Source organism: Mustela erminea, chromosome 4 (genome assembly GCF_009829155.1).
Source record: "Mustela erminea isolate mMusErm1 chromosome 4, mMusErm1.Pri, whole genome shotgun sequence".
Classification (NCBI taxonomy): domain Eukaryota; kingdom Metazoa; phylum Chordata; class Mammalia; order Carnivora; family Mustelidae; genus Mustela; species Mustela erminea.
Window position 1 is genome coordinate 131,427,436 of NC_045617.1, and position 19,848 is coordinate 131,447,283.

Genomic DNA, 19,848 nt, shown 5'->3' on the forward strand with positions numbered 1-19,848 from the left:
TCCTGGTGGATATGACATGGCCATAAAGGTGAGGCACCTGACGGGAAGGTTCTGGTTTTCTCTTCAGTCTGCTCTTAAGCTTTTGTGTGGACGTCCGAGTTTTCTTCTTGTTCTGGAGCGCTGAGGTCACCAGATAAGTACAGTAGGACTGTGGCACACACTGGGAGGAGCTCATAATCCCCAAATCTATTTAGCCACAGGGTTTTCATTTTAAAGCCTTTTGGTGGCCTTGCTTTCCCACTTAGTAAAGCCCGTTGCTCGTAACTTTGTCTTCAGGTTTCCCTGGGCTTGACTCTCTGTCTTGGATGTGTTTTCAGGCTTCCTTCCCATTGTGGGTCCTCTGGGAAGGCTGTCTGGGGAACCCACTCCTGTCGCTGGGGACACATGTCTCATTGCTGGGCTGGTGTCCCGAAGGGTGACGGCAGTTCCTGGTAGGGTAACTGTTTGCTCTCGTTTGAGCCTTCAGAAGTGCTGGCTTTGTGCCAGGGTTCCTTGGACCCTCACCCCATGCACCCCTACGGGAAGAGCACGTTCGTCCCAGTGCACGTTTCCGCCCCAGCGCAGGGTTCTGTAGTTCTCTTGGGAGAAATCAGTGAGAAGGCAGGATGTGAAGGATGCAGCGTCTTCGCACAAGGGCGCCGGTTACAAGAGAACTGACGCCCAGTGCCCGGTCCCATTGTCACAGGCACGCTGTGGGACGCGTGCGTCCGCCCTCGATTCGCGACTTTAAAATTTTATCTTTTGTCTTTGGAAGACTAGTGGTGGATCTGGGTATGCGTAGGGACATCATTCATTGTCACTCGGGTCCTTGGAGAGTTGAAAGGACAGGGCCCTCAGCTAAGGAAGGAGAGGATCCCCTTGATAGGCTGGAGCTGGCTTCTCCCGGCCCTTGCCCTTGTCTGTGGGCCTGTGACAGCCAGCGGCGGAGGCTGAGCCGCAGCTGGCGGGGTCGGGTCTCTCTGTGGCTTCAAACCAGCGTAGGTCCCCGTGCCTGTGAGAACTGGGCTTCTCCTCCAGGCCAGCCCACGTCAAACCTGGGGCCCCTCTGCTGTGTGATTTTGTTTAATTTCTGCAGAAGGGACAGCAAGGACCGTGGGTAAAGTGTATATATTGGTGGTGGTGGTGTGTCCCTGTGTTGGTGTGTGTCCCTCCAGCCCCAGGGGCCGTAGTGGAAACTCGGCTCATCTCCCCTGCATGCTGCTGGGAGGCATTTCCCTCCCCTGACACCCCCACCCCAGGCCTCTCCTATCTGAGCTTCACACCTACCCATACCCTTTCCGTGACACCACAGGCAGTGCTAAGAGAGGCGGGGGTGGGGGGCAGATAAGCTGGAGGCAGCTGCTTCACCCCTTTGCTATTAGGACAGCCCTGACTTCATGCCCCAAGACCATCCCTCCTGCCTTCCCACACACCCCTAACCCAACTGCAGAGCCCTGGGCCCCGTAACAGGAGCCACCATGACGAAGCCAGCTCTGCGGGAGGCTGGGATGTCACTGGGGGCCGGGGGTGGGGGGTGAGGCATGGTAAGATCTCCAGGACTCTACATGAAGTTCTCTTTCTGCTAGAAGCATTTTGTAACATGTGCTGGAATTCAGGGGTTTTCTGGGTGAAACACGCTCTGGTGGACTGTCTTGGGGTCCGGAAACACTGTTTCTATGAGCAGAATGATTTGGAGCTCATGCATACACAGGTGTGTGTGTGTGTAAGTTGAGGACAAGCCAGATGTCCCCGGTAGTATTCATCCCTGTGTTTGATTTGTAACCTCACCTTGTCTTCGCAGAGTTTTTCCCGCTGATGAATTTTTGTTTCCCTTCGAGTGATTAACATTATAGGCGATGTAAAAAGAAAAAATAATTTTTTTTTTTTTTTTAAGAAGAGTTCTGTTGGCATCTGTAAACCCCATGGCTGGCATTCACTAGTTGAACGCTTTCCCCCAAAAGCACTGATCTTAACTGACGGTGAAGTTCTCCATGTGGGAAAGCTGCCCTCCTCTTGCATTCCCTCAGTATCGGAAAGCAATCTCTTGCGTTTGTAAGATTTCCCTCTGGCACACTCTTAGGTTCACAGGCAAGATGCAATCGCCCTCCAGCGCTCCGCGGTCCCACGACTTCTAAAGGGAGGTCCTGCTGCTTCGGCATGTCCTGCAGTGGTGCCTCCTGTGGGTCCCTGGAGTGGCTGGCATCCGGGGCAGGCTGGAGAGATCCCACAAGCCCAGAGGGGAGGGGAAAGCGGTGGGGCCCACCTGACCCATAGCCACGGTCTTCATGAAGACTGACAAGCCCAAGTGAGGTTAGCAAACACCCCTAGGTCAGGGCCCTCAGGGAGCAGCGTCGCCCACAGATGAACAATGATCTCCATTGTCCTTGAAGAGCTCTTTAGAAACAGTTGCAAAGTGTTCTTCCCCAGGCCTTGGGAAGGCTGGTTGAACCGGAGTGTCTCTGGCTGACAAAGCCTGGCCAACATTTCTGGGTGATGGTTTTCCACACTGGTTTTATTTAAAGTCTGCCAACAGGTGCCGAGTGGGAGATGGGAAGCAGCGTTTTTCTGTGGCGTTTCATTTTCTTTCTTGTAACCATCCCTGCGCTGTGCTTCTGGTTTCAAAGCAGGTTTTTATCCCCCCCTCCCCCCCACCACTTTGGAGCAGCTTATGAGATGACATTCTGCAGCTTTTCAGAAGTGAAATAGGAACACACTGATTGAATCCCAGGAATGGAGAGGCGTGAAGTCGTGGCTCTGGGCCTCATTCAGATTTTATTAGGAGGCTCTGAGGGCATGTGCAGGCCAGGATGGCATGCGCTTCTCTTCTGAGCTGTGGCCCCAGGACCAGGGATGGGGGCAGGGGTGTGGGGTGGTGCAGGGAAGCAGGTGGTGCAGGACAGAGGGTGACCAGAAAGAATGCACATTTCTTCTGTGTGTCTCCAGATGAAACAGAAACAGTGGAGACTGTGGTAAAGTTCTTAAGAATGAAGAGAGAGAGCACGTCCTTTCGAAATTAAAATTCATTTTCCCTGCGTTTTCACGTTGGCACTCATGGCCAGGAAATGGGCTATTCCTGATGGTTTTTGTTCCGAGCCGTAGATGCTCGTGGTTAAGTTTGGAGTAGCCCCTCGTAGCTTTCCAAGCATTTTCTTCTCCGTCGCTGACTGTAACTCTAAGAATCCCCATGTTACAGATAGGGGAGCAGTCAGGGGCCCAGGGAAGGTTGGGGAAGAGCTCTCCCAGGCCTGGGAGATTGGAGGACAGATTTGAGGACCTGTCACTTAATTCTCACTATATAAGTAAGGAGGTCATGGAGGGAGCGATTCCTATCTCAGGCCTGTTTGGGAAGTTGCCCAGCAGGCAATCAGAATACAGAAGAAATAAGTTGTCCAAGATCGCCACAACCTCTGCTTCCCTCCCGCCGTCTCTGGTCCCTGAGCCCATCCCACACCGCTCCCCGGCTGCCTTCCAGGGGGCACACACAGCTTGTGGCTGGTGCGGTTAATGCAGCTGTGTGTTTCCGGAGCACCTACTATGAGTGAAATTCTCCTGGGTGCCGGAAACGGGAGGGGTTTGGAGATGAACGAGAGGATGGAGGGGACAGACATGTCCGAGAAAAGTGAAGGAAACCGTGTCAGTAGGAACTCGCGGCTGCGACAGCTGCCGTCAGCTCTCACTGCCGTATCTTGAGACGCTGTCCTCCCTCTCAGAACACCGACTTGTGACACCCCTCACCCCGAGTCGTCTTACTAGCCCGCCGGCTGTGCACCAGTGGAGTAGACTCGGGGATGGTGTTCCGAAAGGTCTCTAGGGTACAAGAGAAAAAGAAGAGGAACTTTCCTTATCGGGACACCAGGGTGGCTCAGTGGGTTAAGCCTCTGCCTTCGGCTCAGGTCATGATCTTAGGGTCTGGGGATTGAGCCCCGCGTCGGGCTCTCTGCTCAGCGGGGAGCCCACTTCTCTCTCTGCCTGCCTCTCCCCCTCCCTGCTTGTGCTCTCTCTCTCTCAAATAAAATCTTAAACGAACAAACACAGTGTAAAACTGCAAATAAAGATGACGGTGCAGTGACTCGGACGTGGATCTGCTCTCAGTGCCCTGAGAGTCCAGTGTAAGCCCTCGGGGAATGAACCCGCCGTCACTTACTGTTACTCCCAGTCGTTCTGTCCCCAGGGACTGCAGCAACACAGAATTAGTGAATAGGAAACCGTCGTTCCTAGAGGAAACAGGGTTACTTTCTTGGGAACCCCTGCTACATTGTCATCACCTAATCAACACAGACTCTGGTTTTACGTTTGTTTCTGTTTAAAGAAATCTTAGTTGATGAATGGCACGGACCTGAGAACAGTGAAGTCCCGCCCCCTGGCACCGCAACTCGCTTGAACAGAGCTCATGTGACACACGCACTTCTACCAGCCGCACATCGCAGCTCACGCACGGGGTTCGGCGCTCTGCTTGGAGCGGTCTCAAACCATGGTCTCACCGGCAGAAAGCACAGAAAGGCTGGAACTATGGCCCTAAGTAGACTGTAGAAGGGACACTGTTTTGTAGTAGGAGCTGCGGCGAGGAGGCGGGCTGCGTGGCCTCCTTCAGCCGCGGCCGGGGATGCGCGCGTCGGGTGACAGCATTCCCCGCTTTGCTGTGCGTGTCCTTGGATGCGGGGCAGGCACGGTGTGGGGGTCAAGTCAGCAAATGGACGGTGTGGGGGTCAAGTCAGCAAATGGACGGGTACAGAATCTGCCCGTAATGAGGCTCAGCTGTGTGTGTTTTAGGGTTAGATAAAATAGTTCACATCCACGTGGCTTCTTTTTAATGCACGCCTCTCCCAAGCCTGTTCCCTGACTTTATCGGCGAGCCCCTCCCCCACGAGGTGCAGTAACCCTGCGGGACAGCGGAGCGAGGGGCCGGGGCCAGCCCCCTGGTGTGGCTGATCGATCACACACTCACCCTCCTTGACTCTTACTAGCGCTGTCTGTGTCCGAGGTCGTCAGGATGCATGAGCTCAGGTATTGGTTGTGACTCCGTGGCATTCAGGACAGGACAGCACCTGACACCAATAAAGATGAGTTTCAGACACTCTGCAGGGGGCATCTGGGTGGCTCAGTCGGTAAAGCGGCTGCCTTTGGCTCAGGTCATGATCCCGGGGTCCTGGGATCGAGTCCCGCATCTGGCTCCCTGCTCCGCGGGGAGTCTACTCTGTCTTCCTCTGCCTGCTGCTCTCCCTGCTTGTGCTCACTCTCTGTCAAATAAATAAATAAAAATCTTTAAAAATAAATAAATAAATAAATAAACAAAATCCTCTTCAAATGTCCTACACAAAATGTCCGTAGTCAGTGCTCACTCTTAATTTGGAAAGAGCAAGTGCAGACCTCAGGGGCAAGGTGCCCACGAAGGGCAGCCCTCAGAGTCTGCCTGCCTTCGACTTCATCACCTCCTCTTGTTCTCACCTTCCACGGAAGGCACAGACCAGCTGCCATTTCCTGCAGCTTCCCAAACCTCACCTTCCTCTGGCCAAGCCAGGACAGAGGGGAAAAGGCAGGGAGAGAGAAAATTGGAACCATCTCCAGTTCACAACAGGCCATGCCAAATGAGGCCAGAGCCTTGACCGCCCAGCACGCCGAGTGCGGCTCGCTCCGCCGGCACCTTAATGCAGCCGCCTTCCTCCTACCCCGACCCCGGCCGCCTTTCTCCCAGAGGTCTGCTGGGGAAACAGGCTCCTTCCTTCACCCATGCCTGAGTGAGACTCAGTGTTGAGGGCTTCTCTCTTTTGTAAACTGGACCCCCACCCCCCATCCACATCTGCCACAAATAGTGCTTTGGGTGTTGTGGAAGCTCCAAAAAACAGACGGGGAATCAGCCCTCTCTCATTAGCTATTTGTAATTAGATGTTTCTCTTCCTCCCCTTTTTTATTTATTTATTTGGGGGGGTGTTACTCTCTTTTACGTGTATTAGGGTCATGTTAAACATAGGCGCAGATAGCACAGTGTGATGATCCTTCCTTCCCCCGGTTTCAGGAATTCCCAGCCCGTCACGATTCATCTCTTCCCCCATCCCCGACAACTTCAGAACAAGCCCTGGGCATCACATTTCACTTAGTAGTACCTCATCACGTATCTGTAAAGGGAAGGGACTTAAAACACACACACACACAACCAAAATATTACAACTTTAAAAGTAACAGCAATTTCTGTCGCCCACTGTCTGGTCAGCGTCAAATGTCCCCAGTCCAGACGTTTCTCTCCAGGTTGGGGGATGGCTTCCAGCTGACCGCTGGGGTGGTGACAAGGAGTGTACAGTTGAACTTTAAGTCTAGGGGGACTGCAGTCCGCGTGGTGGAAGAGAGCAGCGTCGTTTCCATGGCAGCAGGACAGGACAGAGCTGCCACGGGGCCTCAGGGTCACAGCCCCTCCATACGGGCCATGTGGCCCTTGATGAGACCGTCACCTGGGCGGCTGCGGCCAGGCTGCTGCCCTCCTTCAGTTCCTCACGGCGTAGCCCTCTGGGTACTTTGGCCAGGGTTCCCTGTAGTTGGGGGGGGCCACCCTGAACCTGAGCATGGGCCATGTGCCTATGACGAGTTCCCGGCGATCAGGGCCAGGGAGGGAGGAGGAAGCAGCGCCGTGTGGGCCCACAGCTGTGAGAAGTGTCGGTACCTAAAGGCAGCCCGGGTTCACTGTGGCTCTGCTTTCCCTCGAGCCTTCATCACACCAGGTTCCCATGAGCCACTCAAAACACAAGAGTCATCCTGAAGGAACCCAGGATTCTAAATTTAATGGAATGATGACAGGAATCGGATGGTGAGATGCGGCCAGGGTGGCCCTGGAGATGGGAGAGGCGGACACACAGTAGGACCTCGCTTGCCATGGCCGGCCACGGTGTGATAGGACAGCGGACCCGCACATACTTGGCACCTCTTTCTTTCACGAGAGGAAAGGAGCTCAGCTGCTTCCTGGGTGATGTACTGTCTCTTTATTAACAGAGAAGAATTTCAGAGCAAAGGAAGTTCCTGCTAAAGTCTGTGTGGTGTAAACTCGGGCGAGTCACTGTACCCCCCCCCCCCGATGTCACATGTGCCTTCCTGTGGAGCACTGACAACACCTGCTTTAGGGGCTTTGTGAGAGACAAATGCATGTGTACACACAAATACTTGGAAAGGTGCTAGGCCCATAGGCCCGTCCACCAGAACTTTCTGTGGTCATAGAAACACACAAGTGTGTTAGGTCAGCGCTACCTGAGGCCACTGTTGAAGTGAGAGTAATGTGATTGAGGAAATTTTAATTAATTTAAGTAGTCACGTGTGGTTGCGGTGGCTACTGTATTCGGTACGGGTCTAGGGGTGGTTGATGATCGGGCTGTTGTCAGGGTGGTTCTCAGTGAAGACTCAGATGGTGACACTGGTGTGGAGAGTGGAGGAAGCGTCATAAAATGCGTTTGGGGCCACCTGGCTGGCTCAGGTCAGTTCAGCATGAGACTCTGAATTTCGGCTCAGGTTATGATCTCAAGATTGTGAGATCGGGCCCTGCATCAGGCTCCATCCATGCTGGGCATGGAACCTGCTTAAGATTTTCTCTCTTTTGGGACACCTGGGTGGCTCAGTGGGTTAAGCCTCTGCCTTCAGCTCAGCTCATGGTCTCGGGGTCCTGGGATCAAGCCCTATATCAGGCTTTCTGCTCAGCGGGGAGCCTGCTTCCCCCTCTCTCTCTGCCTGCTTGTGGTCTCTCTCTCTGTCAAGTAAATAAATACAATCTTTTAAAAAAAAAAAAAAAAAAGATTTTCTTTTTTTCCTCTTTCTCTGCCCCCACCCCCGACTTCCCTCTGTCTCTGTCTCTCTCCCTGTCCCCCTTCCCCTCTAAAAAAATAAAAGTAAACAACAATAATAAAGTACGTTTGTTTCACATCTGTGTGGCCCAGGACGCTTAAGGTGTAGGTCGTCTCTGAAGTGGAGGGTACTCACCTTTAGAGGGACTGCATCGTGGGAGTCTTTCAAGGAAAAGGCAACAGCACCCTAACAGGTGTGGGCAGGAGGACAAGCGAGGTTCATATTTTATCTTTGCTCCATACTCGGCTGTGTGACCTCGGCCTCGTTTTGTAAGGTTTCTAAGAACCTCGATGCTATCATGGATGCAGTGAAAGTCAGGATACCCACCCGCGTATCAGGGCCGTGCTCCCTGCCCCTGCAGGATGCCTGGCTCCTAGTTTAGGAGCCACGATTGTCTTTCAGATAACGTTGGTAATAATATCAGAATTGAATACGTAGTCACTGTCGCATGCTGTGAATTCACTTGGAAAATTTGATTATCATTGCATCCTGGTTATTTCATCCCCATCAGAGACAGGGGTTTTTCTAGATTCTATGCAAATGTATGCTATTTGACTTTTAAACATTTATGATAATTAGAATCCATTGAGTCGAGGGAGGGAGCAAAGCCTTTCAAATGATCACTTTGTCAGCAGAAATTGGTCAAATACCGTGTTTTTTTTTTTTTTAGAGGAAGAGTTTTCTTGGTCCTAACAGTGAGCAGAGTAGCTCCTTGACATTGTATTATTTTTACTTCTGTTGAAATGAAGCAACAAAAAAATACCATAATACACTACTGGGCAAGTGGAGACTCGGACTTGGCTGCTCCCTCATATCCTGTCCCTCTTTTCTGCCAGATGTGACATTTGCTGCGTTACCTTTCGAACACACCGAGGATTGCTGCGCCACAACGCACTCGTCCACAAACAACTTCCCAGGGACGCGATGGGAAGGCCTTTCATTCAGAACAACCCTTCCATTCCTGCTGGCTTCCATGACTTAGGTTTCACTGACTTCTCCTGTCGGAAGTTTCCTCGAATTTCTCAGGTATTTTGCTCGGCCTGTGGACCCAGCAGCCACCTCCGCGGCCGTGTCGTTGGACTAGCCCCCCCACCCCCACCCCCAACCCTTATGCTTTCCTTCCTTAAAACGTTGTCAGTTGGGTTTTGTCTCTTTTTCTTTTTTTATCACGACCTTTCTTTTTGAAATTCAGCTTGATCCTTTCAGTCTTCAGTGAGTGGGTCATTGAGCTGAGAAGGATAGGTGAGCTTTTATTTTGCATTGAATTTCTTACGAATTTGTATGTGTCTAGCTCACCTGTGCTTTTTGCCCATTCCTGGGGCATTTGGATTTAAAGTTGCAAATTGCTCACCACCCCTACCCCAGCCCTATCTGAACTGAATTTGTATTTTTAATATTTCTTTAATACCCATATTACAGGTATTTCTAGTGTTGAAGTTTCAATGAAAAATGTTTTGGATCATTAGTAACCATACTTGTTCTCTGCCTATAAAACAGTGCTGAAATTACTTTGACACTTTTTAAAATAATTGAGGTAGAGGGTATCAACAGGGCAACTCTCGAGGCACAGAAGCCTCAAGTTCAGTGAATTATTCCCTGTGTGTACACATAGATGCACATACCCGCATGTATGCACTCCCATAACGCTCCCCCAGATGGCGCTGCCCCGCGCCCCTTCCCCCAGCAATGCCCTTTCTCCCAGTCAGGAAGGTAGCCAGTTCTCCACTGGTGGTGGGAAGTCCCCAGCCCATCCGTTTTCCAGGACACCGTTTCTAAGAAGAGGGTTAATCCCATCTTGGTGATGTTACTACTTAACCATATTTCATTGCTTCCCTGAGATACCCTAGAGACTGATGTCCTTCATGAAGCGAAATGATGCTTCAGATGCTTTGGGGGTGTTCCTTACTCAGTCCGGAGCAGGCATTAGCAAGCAGGGGGAGGCCAGGGCTGGGGCCTGGGGCAGCTTACCCAACAGATACCTCCTGCATCTCAGGGTGGTGATTACGTTTAAATCCTCTTTATTCCCTTGCTGTTGCTGACCCCGCTTCCACGCAGGCCTGGTGTGAGACAAACCTGCGAAGGTGCATCAGTGATCAGCACCGTTTCGTCTGCGAGACCTGCGACAAGGCGTTCCCCATGCGCTCCTCCCTCGCCCTGCACAGGCAGACCCACGTCGCCGCGGACCAGGGACGGGAAAGGCTGCAGGCCAGGACCCTGCCCGGTGACGCCCCGGACCAGAAGGTCTTCCTGGCCTTCCTGGGCCTGCAGCACACCAAAGACGTCAGGCCTGCCCCCGCTGAGGAGCCGTTGCCGGATGACAACCAAGCAATACAGCTCCAGACACTCAGATGTCAGCTACCTCAGGACCCCGGCTGCACCAGCATGCTGAGTTTATCTCCTTTCGAAGCTGCTTCCCTGGGCGGCTCTCTCACGGTCCTCCCGGCTACCAAGGAGAACATGAAGCACCTGTCCCTGCAGCCCTTCCAGAAGGGCTTCATCATCCAGCCTGACAGCAGCATCGTGGTCAAGCCCATCTCCGGCGAGTCCGCCATCGAGCTGGCCGACATCCAGCAGATTCTGAAGATGGCAGCCTCTGCTCCCCCGCAGATCAGTCTTCCGCCTCTGTCCAAGGCCCCCGCCGCCCCTCTGCAGGCCATCTTCAAACACATGCCCCCTCTGAAGCCAAAGCCCCTGGTCACCCCGCGGACGGTGGTGGCCACGTCCACGCCCCCGCCTCTCCTCAATGCCCAGCAGGCCTCCCCCGGCTGCATCAGCCCCAGCCTCCCCCCACCACCCCTGAAGCTCCTCAAAAGCCCCATGGAGGCAGCTTCCAGTGCCCACCTGCTGCCGTCCCAGGCGGGAGCCCAGCCAGACACCGCCGCGCAGCTCTTCCTGCAGCAGCCACGGGCGGACCTGCCGGGCCAGGCCGAGATGAAGACACAGCTGGAACAAGACAGCATCATCGAGGCCCTGCTGCCCCTGAGCATGGAGGCCAAGATCAAGCAGGAGATAACGGAGGGGGACCTCAAGGCCATCATGACGGGGCCCGGTGGCAAGAAGACGCCAGCCATGCGCAAGGTGCTCTACCCCTGCCGCTTCTGCAACCAGGTGTTCGCCTTCTCCGGGGTGCTGCGCGCGCACGTGCGCTCCCACCTGGGCATCTCGCCGTACCAGTGCAACATCTGCGACTACATCGCCGCCGACAAGGCCGCGCTCATCCGCCACCTACGCACGCACAGCGGCGAGCGGCCCTACATCTGCAAGATCTGCCACTACCCCTTCACCGTCAAGGCCAACTGCGAGCGGCACCTGCGCAAGAAGCACCTCAAGGCCACGCGCAAGGACATCGAGAAGAACATCGAGTACGTGACCAGCAGCGCCGCGGAGATGGTGGATGCCTTCTGCGCCCCGGACACGGTGTGCCGGCTGTGCGGCGAGGACCTGAAGCACTACCGCGCGCTGCGGATCCACATGCGCACACACTGCGGCCGCGGCCTGGGCGGCTGCCCCAAGGGCCGCAAGCCCTTTGAGTGCAAGGAGTGCAGTGCCGCCTTCTCAGCCAAGCGCAACTGCGTCCACCACATCCTCAAGCAGCACCTGCACGTGCCCGAGCACGACATCGAGAGCTACGTCCTGGCGGCCGATGGCCTGAGCCATGCTGACGCGGCTGCCGAGGCCGCAGGGAGGATGGAGGACGGTGGCGGGACCTTCAGCGACCGGAAGCCCCTGGCTGCCTTCCTGGAGCCGCAGAACGGCTTTCTTCACGGGGCGCCGCAGCCGCTGCCACCCCACATCTCCGTCAAGCTGGAGCCCGCCGGCAACTTCCCGGTGGACTTCAACGAGCCCCTGGACTTTTCCCAGAAGGGCCTGGCCCTGGTCCAGGTGAAGCAGGAGAACATCGCTGGCTTCCTGAGCCCCTCCTCCTCGGCGCCCTATGACTGCTCCCTGGAGCCCATCGACCTGTCCATCCCCAAGAACTTCAGGAAAGGAGACAAGGATACCACCGCTCCCGGGGAAGCCAAGAAACCAGAGCAGGAACCAGGGAACGGCGAGCAGCCCACTCCCTGTCCTCCGCCGTGCCCTACCCTGCCAGTGACCTTGGGGCCCAGCGGGATCCTGGAAAAGCCGGGGGCCTCTGCAGCCAACATTCTGGAAGCCCAAGCTCAGCCCTTGCAGGGCTCAGTTCAGCTTGCTGTCCCCATCTACTCCTCCGCTCTGGTCAACAGCCCCCCCATCTTGGGCAGTTCCACGCTCATCAGCAGCCCTGCACTGCTGCGGCCGCTGCGCCCCAAGCCCCCACTGCTCTTGCCAAAGCCCCCCGTGACAGAAGAGCTGCCCCCGCTGGCCTCCATCGCCCAGATCATCTCATCGGTGTCCTCAGCCCCCACCTTGCTGAAAGCGAAGGTGGCCGACCTGGGGCCCACGAGCACGGGCAGTAACAGCACAGCCCCCGATGGCTTGGGGAGCACTGTCCCCAGAGCTGCCGCTGCCCCCGCCAACACCACCAGCCCAAAAGAATCCAGCGACCCATCCCCTCCTGCCAACAGCCCGGAGGCGGCCTCACCCACCGAGCAGGGGCCAGTGGGCTTGTCCAAGAAGAGGGGTCGGAAAAAGGGCATGAGGAGCCGGCCCCGCTCCAGCAGCGGTGGGGTGGACCTGGACTCCAGCGGGGAATTTGCCAGCATCGAGAAGATGCTGGCCACGACGGATACCAACAAGTTCAGTCCGTTTCTACAGACCGCAGAGGACGATTCTCAGGATGAGGTGGCTGGGGCCCCCGCGGACCCCCACGGGCCCAGTGACGAGGAGCAGGGCAGCCCTCCTGAAGACAAGCTGCTGAGGGCCAAGCGGAACTCCTACGCCAACTGCCTGCAGAAGATCAACTGTCCCCACTGCCCCCGGGTCTTCCCCTGGGCCAGCTCCCTCCAGAGGCACATGCTCACGCACACTGGTAAGAGGGCCCGCCAGGCCAGGAGCACTACTGCCCAGAGGGGAGGCTGTGGCCTGGCTGGCCGGGGAGAGGGGGACACGGGAGGGGGGCAGGCTCGGAAGCGTGGGACCCTTTCCCCACAACCCCATTTCTAGCTTCTCCCTCAGTCTCGGAAGCAGGGGGCTTGCCCGGTGGTGCTGAGAGTTCTTCCCTTTGTGCCCTTGTCACCAGAATCACCTGTCCCCACTGTCAGCCTCCGAAGGGCTGCTGGTGAAGGCAGGCATTGCACATCGGTGTTTGGGGATGAAAATGGTCCTGGGCCCATTGGATCACTGACGTTCACCCGCGTCTTCCCTTAAAGCAGGGTGTAGCAGGATTACCCAGTGACCCACAGGAGCCAGTGAGGGAGAAGTAGAAGTTGGTGTTAAGGGATCAGCCACGGTGGCCTCGCTGCTTTGGCGGCAAAAACTGCTTATCTAGTTCTGCAGAGCAGCTTTGAACACTGAATGTTCCATGAAGTTCGTTTGACTCCATATATTCTTAAAGGGAATACTGTAGGTTTCACAGTTCTTTTTTATTTCACTAAGGCAATGCCGCCTTCCCAATTATGGGGAAGATCGGTGACAAATAGTGATAGGTTTTTTTTTCAAATTTTATTTATACTAAAATCATCAGCTGTTCTTGGAGAAACAGCCAATGTTCAGACGTGGATTGCTGGAAGTATTTTTCAAGTGTTAGTTTCTATATGTTGATTTTTTAAGAGAGCTTGAAGAGGATACATTTTAAGTAATACTTAAAATGTACTGTTCCAGGTGTTTGGAAGAGTCACATGACCATACACTCTCCTCTTAATTCTGATTTATTGAATATTTATACAGGGTTTATATCCTTGAACTGAAGGTAAATTGGGTGAGGTCCTTAGTCTTTTGGAGATTACCACATGAATACTAATGTGTAGGACCTGAAACCCAAGAGAGAATTGTATGATACAGGTTTGCCAGATAAAATACTGGATGCCAGTTAACTTTAAATTTCAGATAAAATGCAAATAATTTTTAGGGTAGGTATTTTTCTGTGCAGTATTGGAGATAGACTAAATACTGAATTGTCATTTATCTGAAATTGAGACTGGAGTGTTTTTAGTTGCTAAATCTGGCAACCATAGTCAGTTACAGGGCGGACCTAGTCCGTTACAAGGGTTACAAGGCAGATACTGGGAATGAGGTGTGAGCCACGCTCAGTCCCCAAGTGCAAAGGCTTCATTCAGAAGTGGGGGTGTTCGTCTCAGAAGCTTCCAAGAAGCCCATAGCAGGCTATTTCTACTAATGAGGGAGGGAGGTCGCCGAGCAGTCCCTGAGAAACGGGGAGGGGAGAGCAAGTGGGGGCGGGGGTCTCTCTGGTCTGGTGGGGCCTCGAATCCAGGACTCTGGTGGCAGCAAGCCAGAAGTGCCTGTCCACAAAAGACTCCACTCTTAAACGGAATTTCTAGATTGGGGAAGTGTATGCTGCATTTTCAGACTGTCCTTTTCATTTGAAACCCTGTAAGCCTGACAACGTCAAGTCACAGTTCCCCGAAGGAAGCGGTTCAGAAAAGAAAATGCATGGTAAACAGGCGGTGCCCCTTTCTGGGGGGACCTTGTTTGTCACCTGCAGAGCCTTTAGAGAAGTGAGTAATGGTGTTACCACTCTTCAGAAAGCAGATGGCTCAGTCTTACGGGGCATTTGGCTCTTGCCATGCCCAACCCTCTGCACGCCCTCCCCGCACCTGGGAGTCCTGTGCTTATTAGCAGAAAGCGTGCACATTGTCCGTGGGTGAGGCCGCCTACTCCTGGACTTTGTCCTCCCAGCAAACCACCAGTCTCCCTAGGAGGACCGGAGCACCTGGCATTTCCTTCCCAGAGTTGTGTCCACGTCTTGCACGTGTCTGCTGGCAGTTCCCACTTGTGAATGCAATCATTTCAGTCGCCTGGCTTTTGAATGCGTTTAACGTCTCGTAGCTTCTGAAAGCAGACAGGGAACGTGGGAGGTTTGTTGAAGATGGAGTGGGTTGGGGTGGGCGTACATGTCAGCGCATTCTGCCACTTCTTCCTAAGCAGTTCCTGAGCCCTTGGTGACAGGCTGATCTGTGACCCCCTGTCCAACCTTTTCTTATTTCCATGTCTTCCTGCTGCGGGTTTCTGGCTTTGACTTGAGGGGAGCACTCAGGGTTGGTAGAGAGACCTTCCAGAGCTAGTCTTCATGACTGTCCCATGAGGGCGATGTTGTCCACGTCTTGAAGCAAGGAGATGAAGGCTGGGTGACACTGAGTAACAGCGCGTAGTCCTTTGCTGGGTCACGAGTTGGTTGAGCCCGAGTTCAAAGCCAGGGTCACGTTCCCTGCAGCTGCCCCCCAGTCGGGGAGCGTGGCTGCTGCTTTTCTGCTAGCAGGTGCACAGGGCGTGTGTCTCCTGCTCTCACGACCTGTCCTGACATGGTCCAGTGCAGAAGGCTGGCGGGGGGTTGGAGAGGAGATGAATATGGAAAAAGCCCCAAATCTTAGCAGTCAGCCCTGATGGTGGCCTCGGGATGGTATTAGCCGCACGCATAGATGCTGTCTCAGCTGGTGCCCCCTGGGCTTCGAGAACTGCCTTTGCTGTCCTCCTGCTTCAGATACCACGGACAGCCTCGGGATCACCTCCATTAAATAATTTTATAGAGCACTTGGCCGTGCCTGGTGCTGTGTTAGAATGTTTCCATCCTCGAGTGTCACGTCTGGACGCAGCCTGGGAAACCATCTGACCCACCCACGCTTCCCACAGACTGGTAGAGGCTCTGCTGTTGAAGAATCCCCTAGCTGTGCTTGGTTCCCTGGCTGGCTGGGACGCGTTCCTTCCAGAAACCTTGGAATAAGCCCGGAGGCCCATGTGTTACGCGCCTGGGAGTTAAACAAGCTTCTGAAACGGCCCTGTAAACAAAAAGCGTTTTACAGGGAAAAGGCCGCCTTTTTCTCTTTCTTTTTCTTTTTCTTTTTTTTTTTTTTTTTTTTTTTTTTGGCAGGGCGTGGGGATAGTGCTAAAGTCTAGCTGTGTTCCAGCCCGAAGCTTCGAGCAGCATCTGGGTTTAGATCACTGTTAGGCAAACCGCGTCTGTGTCTCAAGAGTCCGCTTCCTCCTGACCTCATAGCGGATGCACAGAAGGATCGTAACATCCGTCTGTTGTCTCCTAGACAGGCAGCTCTGGGGAGACCGGTGGGGTTGCTGCGGCCCAGGGGCCCATGGCTCAGGTTCTTGGGATCACGTCTGGGAGGAGGCTGGCATCTCCATCCTCTTTCATCGCCCGTGGTGAGCTCTCTCTGCGTGGCTGAGCTCCCTCATTGCGCTCTCTTCCTGGCCTATGTCCTAGTGAGCAAGGACGGGTCCTGGTTCCTTGGCTCCTCTGCCTGAACAGGGTTGCCCTTGGGGAGAGGACAGTCCACTGTCCCTCCCTTGTACCCCTCATTTCGGCCCCAGGCCCAGAGAGTACAGAAAATGCAGTCAGCCCGTTTCCGTTCCTCCTCACCCTCCTCCTCACCCTCCTCCTCACCCTCCTTCTCATCCTCCTCCTCACCCTCCTCCTCACCTTCCTCCTCACCCTCCTCCTCACCCTCCTCCTCACCCTCCTCCTCACCCTCCTCCTCATCCTCCTCCTCACCTTCCTCCTCACCCTCCTCCTCACCCTCCTCCTCACCCTCCTCCTCACCCTCCTCCTCACCCTCCTCCTCCTCTACTCCCTTTTCTCCCAAAGTGAAGGGCTCCGGACGCTGGGGTGGCTGAGCCTCCCGCCTCTCCCGCCCCCAGCTCTGACATCTTGGGATTCTCCTGCTTGGTTTTAGTGGCCCTTCTCTGCTAGCCTGCAGTCTTCTGCACCCGTCCTGCCCCCCACCCCGTGGCACATAGGCAGCCGGCGTCCAAGTGTGCAGACGTCCGTGTGGAAAGTGTTCTGGATACCAGTGCTATTTGGCTGCTTCCAGCTTTCTGGAGGGACGGCCTTGGCAGTCTCCGCCCAGCCAGCGAGCGAGAAGCCATCCCCGCGAGGGTGGAAGGCCACGGAAAGATGTCTGCCTGTGGGAAGCCGAGCGTCGCGCTTCCTCTCGCTCTTTGTTCTTCTGCTCCTGGTGGCCCCAGCGCCTGCCAGTATCAAGAAGTACAGGGTTTCTCTCTTCTCCTGCCTGCTCTCTGGAAGGGAAACTGTCCAGCTGATGGTTTTCACGGCTCCTGTTGGAGGCGGAGGGGCGGCCGTAGGTGCAAAAGGACACTCCCCTGGCTCTGGGTACATTTAGAAATAAACCCGTGCCAGAGCATGACCTGTGGCAGTGACCCACATAAATGAATTGTGTGTGATACTTTCCATGTAGATTGCCAGTCCCCACGTTTTGGGGAAACCTTTCCGATTAAGAAACACTGGAAGGACTCGTGTTTTCTCTGTGCCTGCATTCCAGAGAGCACACCGCTCTTTAAAATGTGAGACTTATATGCCAGTCATGCGTCCGTGAAAAGAAACGAGTGAGTGAATGAGTGCAAACGTGTCAGGCTTTTGCAGTGTGAGGGGATCTCTAAGGGGTTCCTGTTAGTTGTCACTTTGAGAACGCTTCTGACATCATTGGGTCATGATCTGAATTCAGCACAAGAATCTGAATCTTCATCGCGGGGCGTGAGCCAGGCTGTCTGAACCTCGCTGTAAAATCACAGAGCGCACCATGCAGTGGCAAGGAGCACGGAACCAGTGGTTTTACTTAAAATCAAGAATCCTCCAGTTCCTCGGCAGCCCGGCTTCTGACTGGTCTCGCTCCCAGCTGGGTCTCCCTCTCGTCTGGCCTGACTCAGAAGCTATGGTACTGGATCTTTGGACGATAAAGTGTTATTTTTTCATACTTAAAATAAAGACCAAATAATTATGAAAGGTTATGTTTAATTTTTAGAGAAAAGCAAGAATAATTTGAAGTGTACACTGAAAAAAAAAAAAAACCCCAAAACACAACCAGTCTTCATCCAAAAGTGTGACTTTTTTTTCCCCCCCCAAATGTCATTTGTAAGACTTAGCAGAAAACACTCCCTGAGCTTCATGGAGGGCAACTTGAAAGCAGGCAGTGGGTTCTCCACTTGCTCCTGTAGGTCCCCTGTGGAGTGCTTCAGAGGACAAGTGCCAGGCTTCTGGGTGTCTCCTTCCATGGGCTTCCATGGGCCGGTTCCAGGCATCTGTGTTTGTAAAAGGTTCCAGGGGTGATTTCGAAGCCTCACCCGAAAGGGTCTTGCCGCTTGGAGGGGAAGGGATGGCCCCATGGCCCCCCTCTTTGACGGTTCCTGATGCTGGCACTCCGCGGGCCGGTGATGCTGGCGGTGCTGGGCTGCACACCAGCGTGCTCCGTGCGAATGGCGCCCCCTGGAGTTGTGTGGTGCGCAGTGCTTCTTTCTTCCTCCCCCTTGTGCTGATAAGGCCCCGCCCCGGGCCCAGGCAGTCGGCTCACAGTGAGTGCCGGGCTGGTCACCTGCACGCGATGTGGCACCCGTGGGTCGTCCTGGAAGCTGAAGGGCCCTGTGATTGGTGTTCCCGGGGGTTGTGCTGGCTGACTTTGCTGCCAGGTCGTGACTCGTGTTTGTGAGTGGCCGTCTCAAGGTTATGAGGCTTGCGGGCCGCGCTGCCGCTCGGACGCTGTGTTTGTTAGTACACAGAACCTGGGACCTTAGCACTTGGGGGAAACAGAAGAATCCAGTGATAGGGTGAATGATTTACGGCCACCTTCTCTTTCCAGAACCTGGGCTCCCCCGATCCCTTGCCTTGGCTCCCACCAGCCCTTCTCCGCCTTCCCTCCTCACCCCTGCTTTCCCTGCTCCTCCAGCCACACAAGCACAGGACCAGCGACAGAGGAGGCGGGTCTGTGTTTTGACGGATTGTCTGTACAGTACAAAAGGAATCAAAATGGAAGGTTAAGACAGGCAGGGCAGAGCAGAGAACCCCTCTCTCAAGAGTTGTCCCATGGTGGGGTAGGGCTGAACCTAGGCCCTGCTCAGCCACGTCTCTGCAGGCAGGTGTGTGGCCCGGAGCACCTCATCTCCTGACACAGACTCGGTCCTGTGTGGGTCACAAGGAACCTTTAATGGAAGGAGCAGGCCTCCTCCACCTTACCGCTGGGACTGCAGTGAGCTCGGGCAGAGGTCCCCGTAGGACTGTGTCAGCAAGTCAGACAGGAAAGCACATTTCCCTGCTTTGGGGCCACTGCAGGCAGCCACATCCCCCTGGGCTGGGGAGAGGGGAATGGCTCCCAGGGACATCCTGGGCTTCCAGACACCAGTTGAATTTCCCAGCGTCAGAAGTCCTTGCCATGCTAGAAAGGACCGAGAGGTGGCTTCTCTTTGTGACAGATCAGACGTGTTTCCTTGCTGTTCTCTCAAATCCCTTTCCTCTCTCTTTTTTGTTACTGTTATTAAGATTTTTAATGGTAATACTGTTGTTTTAAACATCTTGGTTTCATTGTTAATGTTTAGCATTTTGAAGACAAAACCTTCATTCCACTTCATTCAGGATAAGAGAAGATACCACTTGAGCTGTTTCTATTACCAGTGGTTTTTTTTTTTTTTAGAGTGTGTGTGTGTGTGTGTGTGTGTGTGTGTGTGTGTGTGTGTTGAAAGGAAGGGGTGGACTGGGAATGGGGAACAAATGCCAGTTATCCCAGGAGAATGAATGGAAAGCGACTTTCCTTTTTTGTTGCAGTAGAAAGCCAGATAAATATTTATTTTTTTTCCTGCTTCAGGTCAGAAACCCTTCCCTTGTCAAAAATGCGATGCCTTCTTTTCTACCAAATCTAACTGTGAACGCCACCAGTTGCGCAAACACGGAGTTACCAACTGTTCCCTGAGAAGAAACGGGCTTATCCCCCAGTCAAAAGAGAGTGATGTTGGACCCCATGATAGCACAGGTAGTGCTTCCGGGTGACGGAGAGAAGAGGGACAGAGGAGGGCCGCTCCCAGAGCTCTGGCAGCGTGGTAGCGAGCCCCAGCCGTGCAAGCCTCGGGGGCTGCCTTTCCCATTTCTCTGTAGGACTCGGCTGGCCGTCCCCAGCGGCGGGCCCCACGGAGGACTGGGAGCCGGCAGTAGGCGGGGGCCTG

The 19,848-nt window shown here is 54.3% G+C and overlaps 1 protein-coding gene across 8 annotated transcripts in view; it reads left to right on the plus strand.

Moving 5' to 3' along the window:
• The window catches only part of RREB1 (ras responsive element binding protein 1), a 127,348-nt gene that overhangs the window by 96,970 nt on the left and 10,530 nt on the right, over window positions 1-19,848 (plus strand). For 7 of the 8 annotated variants that reach the window (XM_032341025.1, XM_032341023.1, XM_032341024.1 and 4 more), the window contains 3 exons: window positions 8,634-8,823; window positions 9,853-12,748; window positions 19,494-19,658. In XM_032341025.1, the coding sequence (XP_032196916.1) occupies window positions 8,634-8,823; window positions 9,853-12,748; window positions 19,494-19,658 (3,251 nt within the window). The remainder of the gene's footprint in view (window positions 1-8,633; window positions 8,824-9,852; window positions 12,749-19,493; window positions 19,659-19,848) is intronic. The other variant, XM_032341026.1, reaches the window with a different exon arrangement.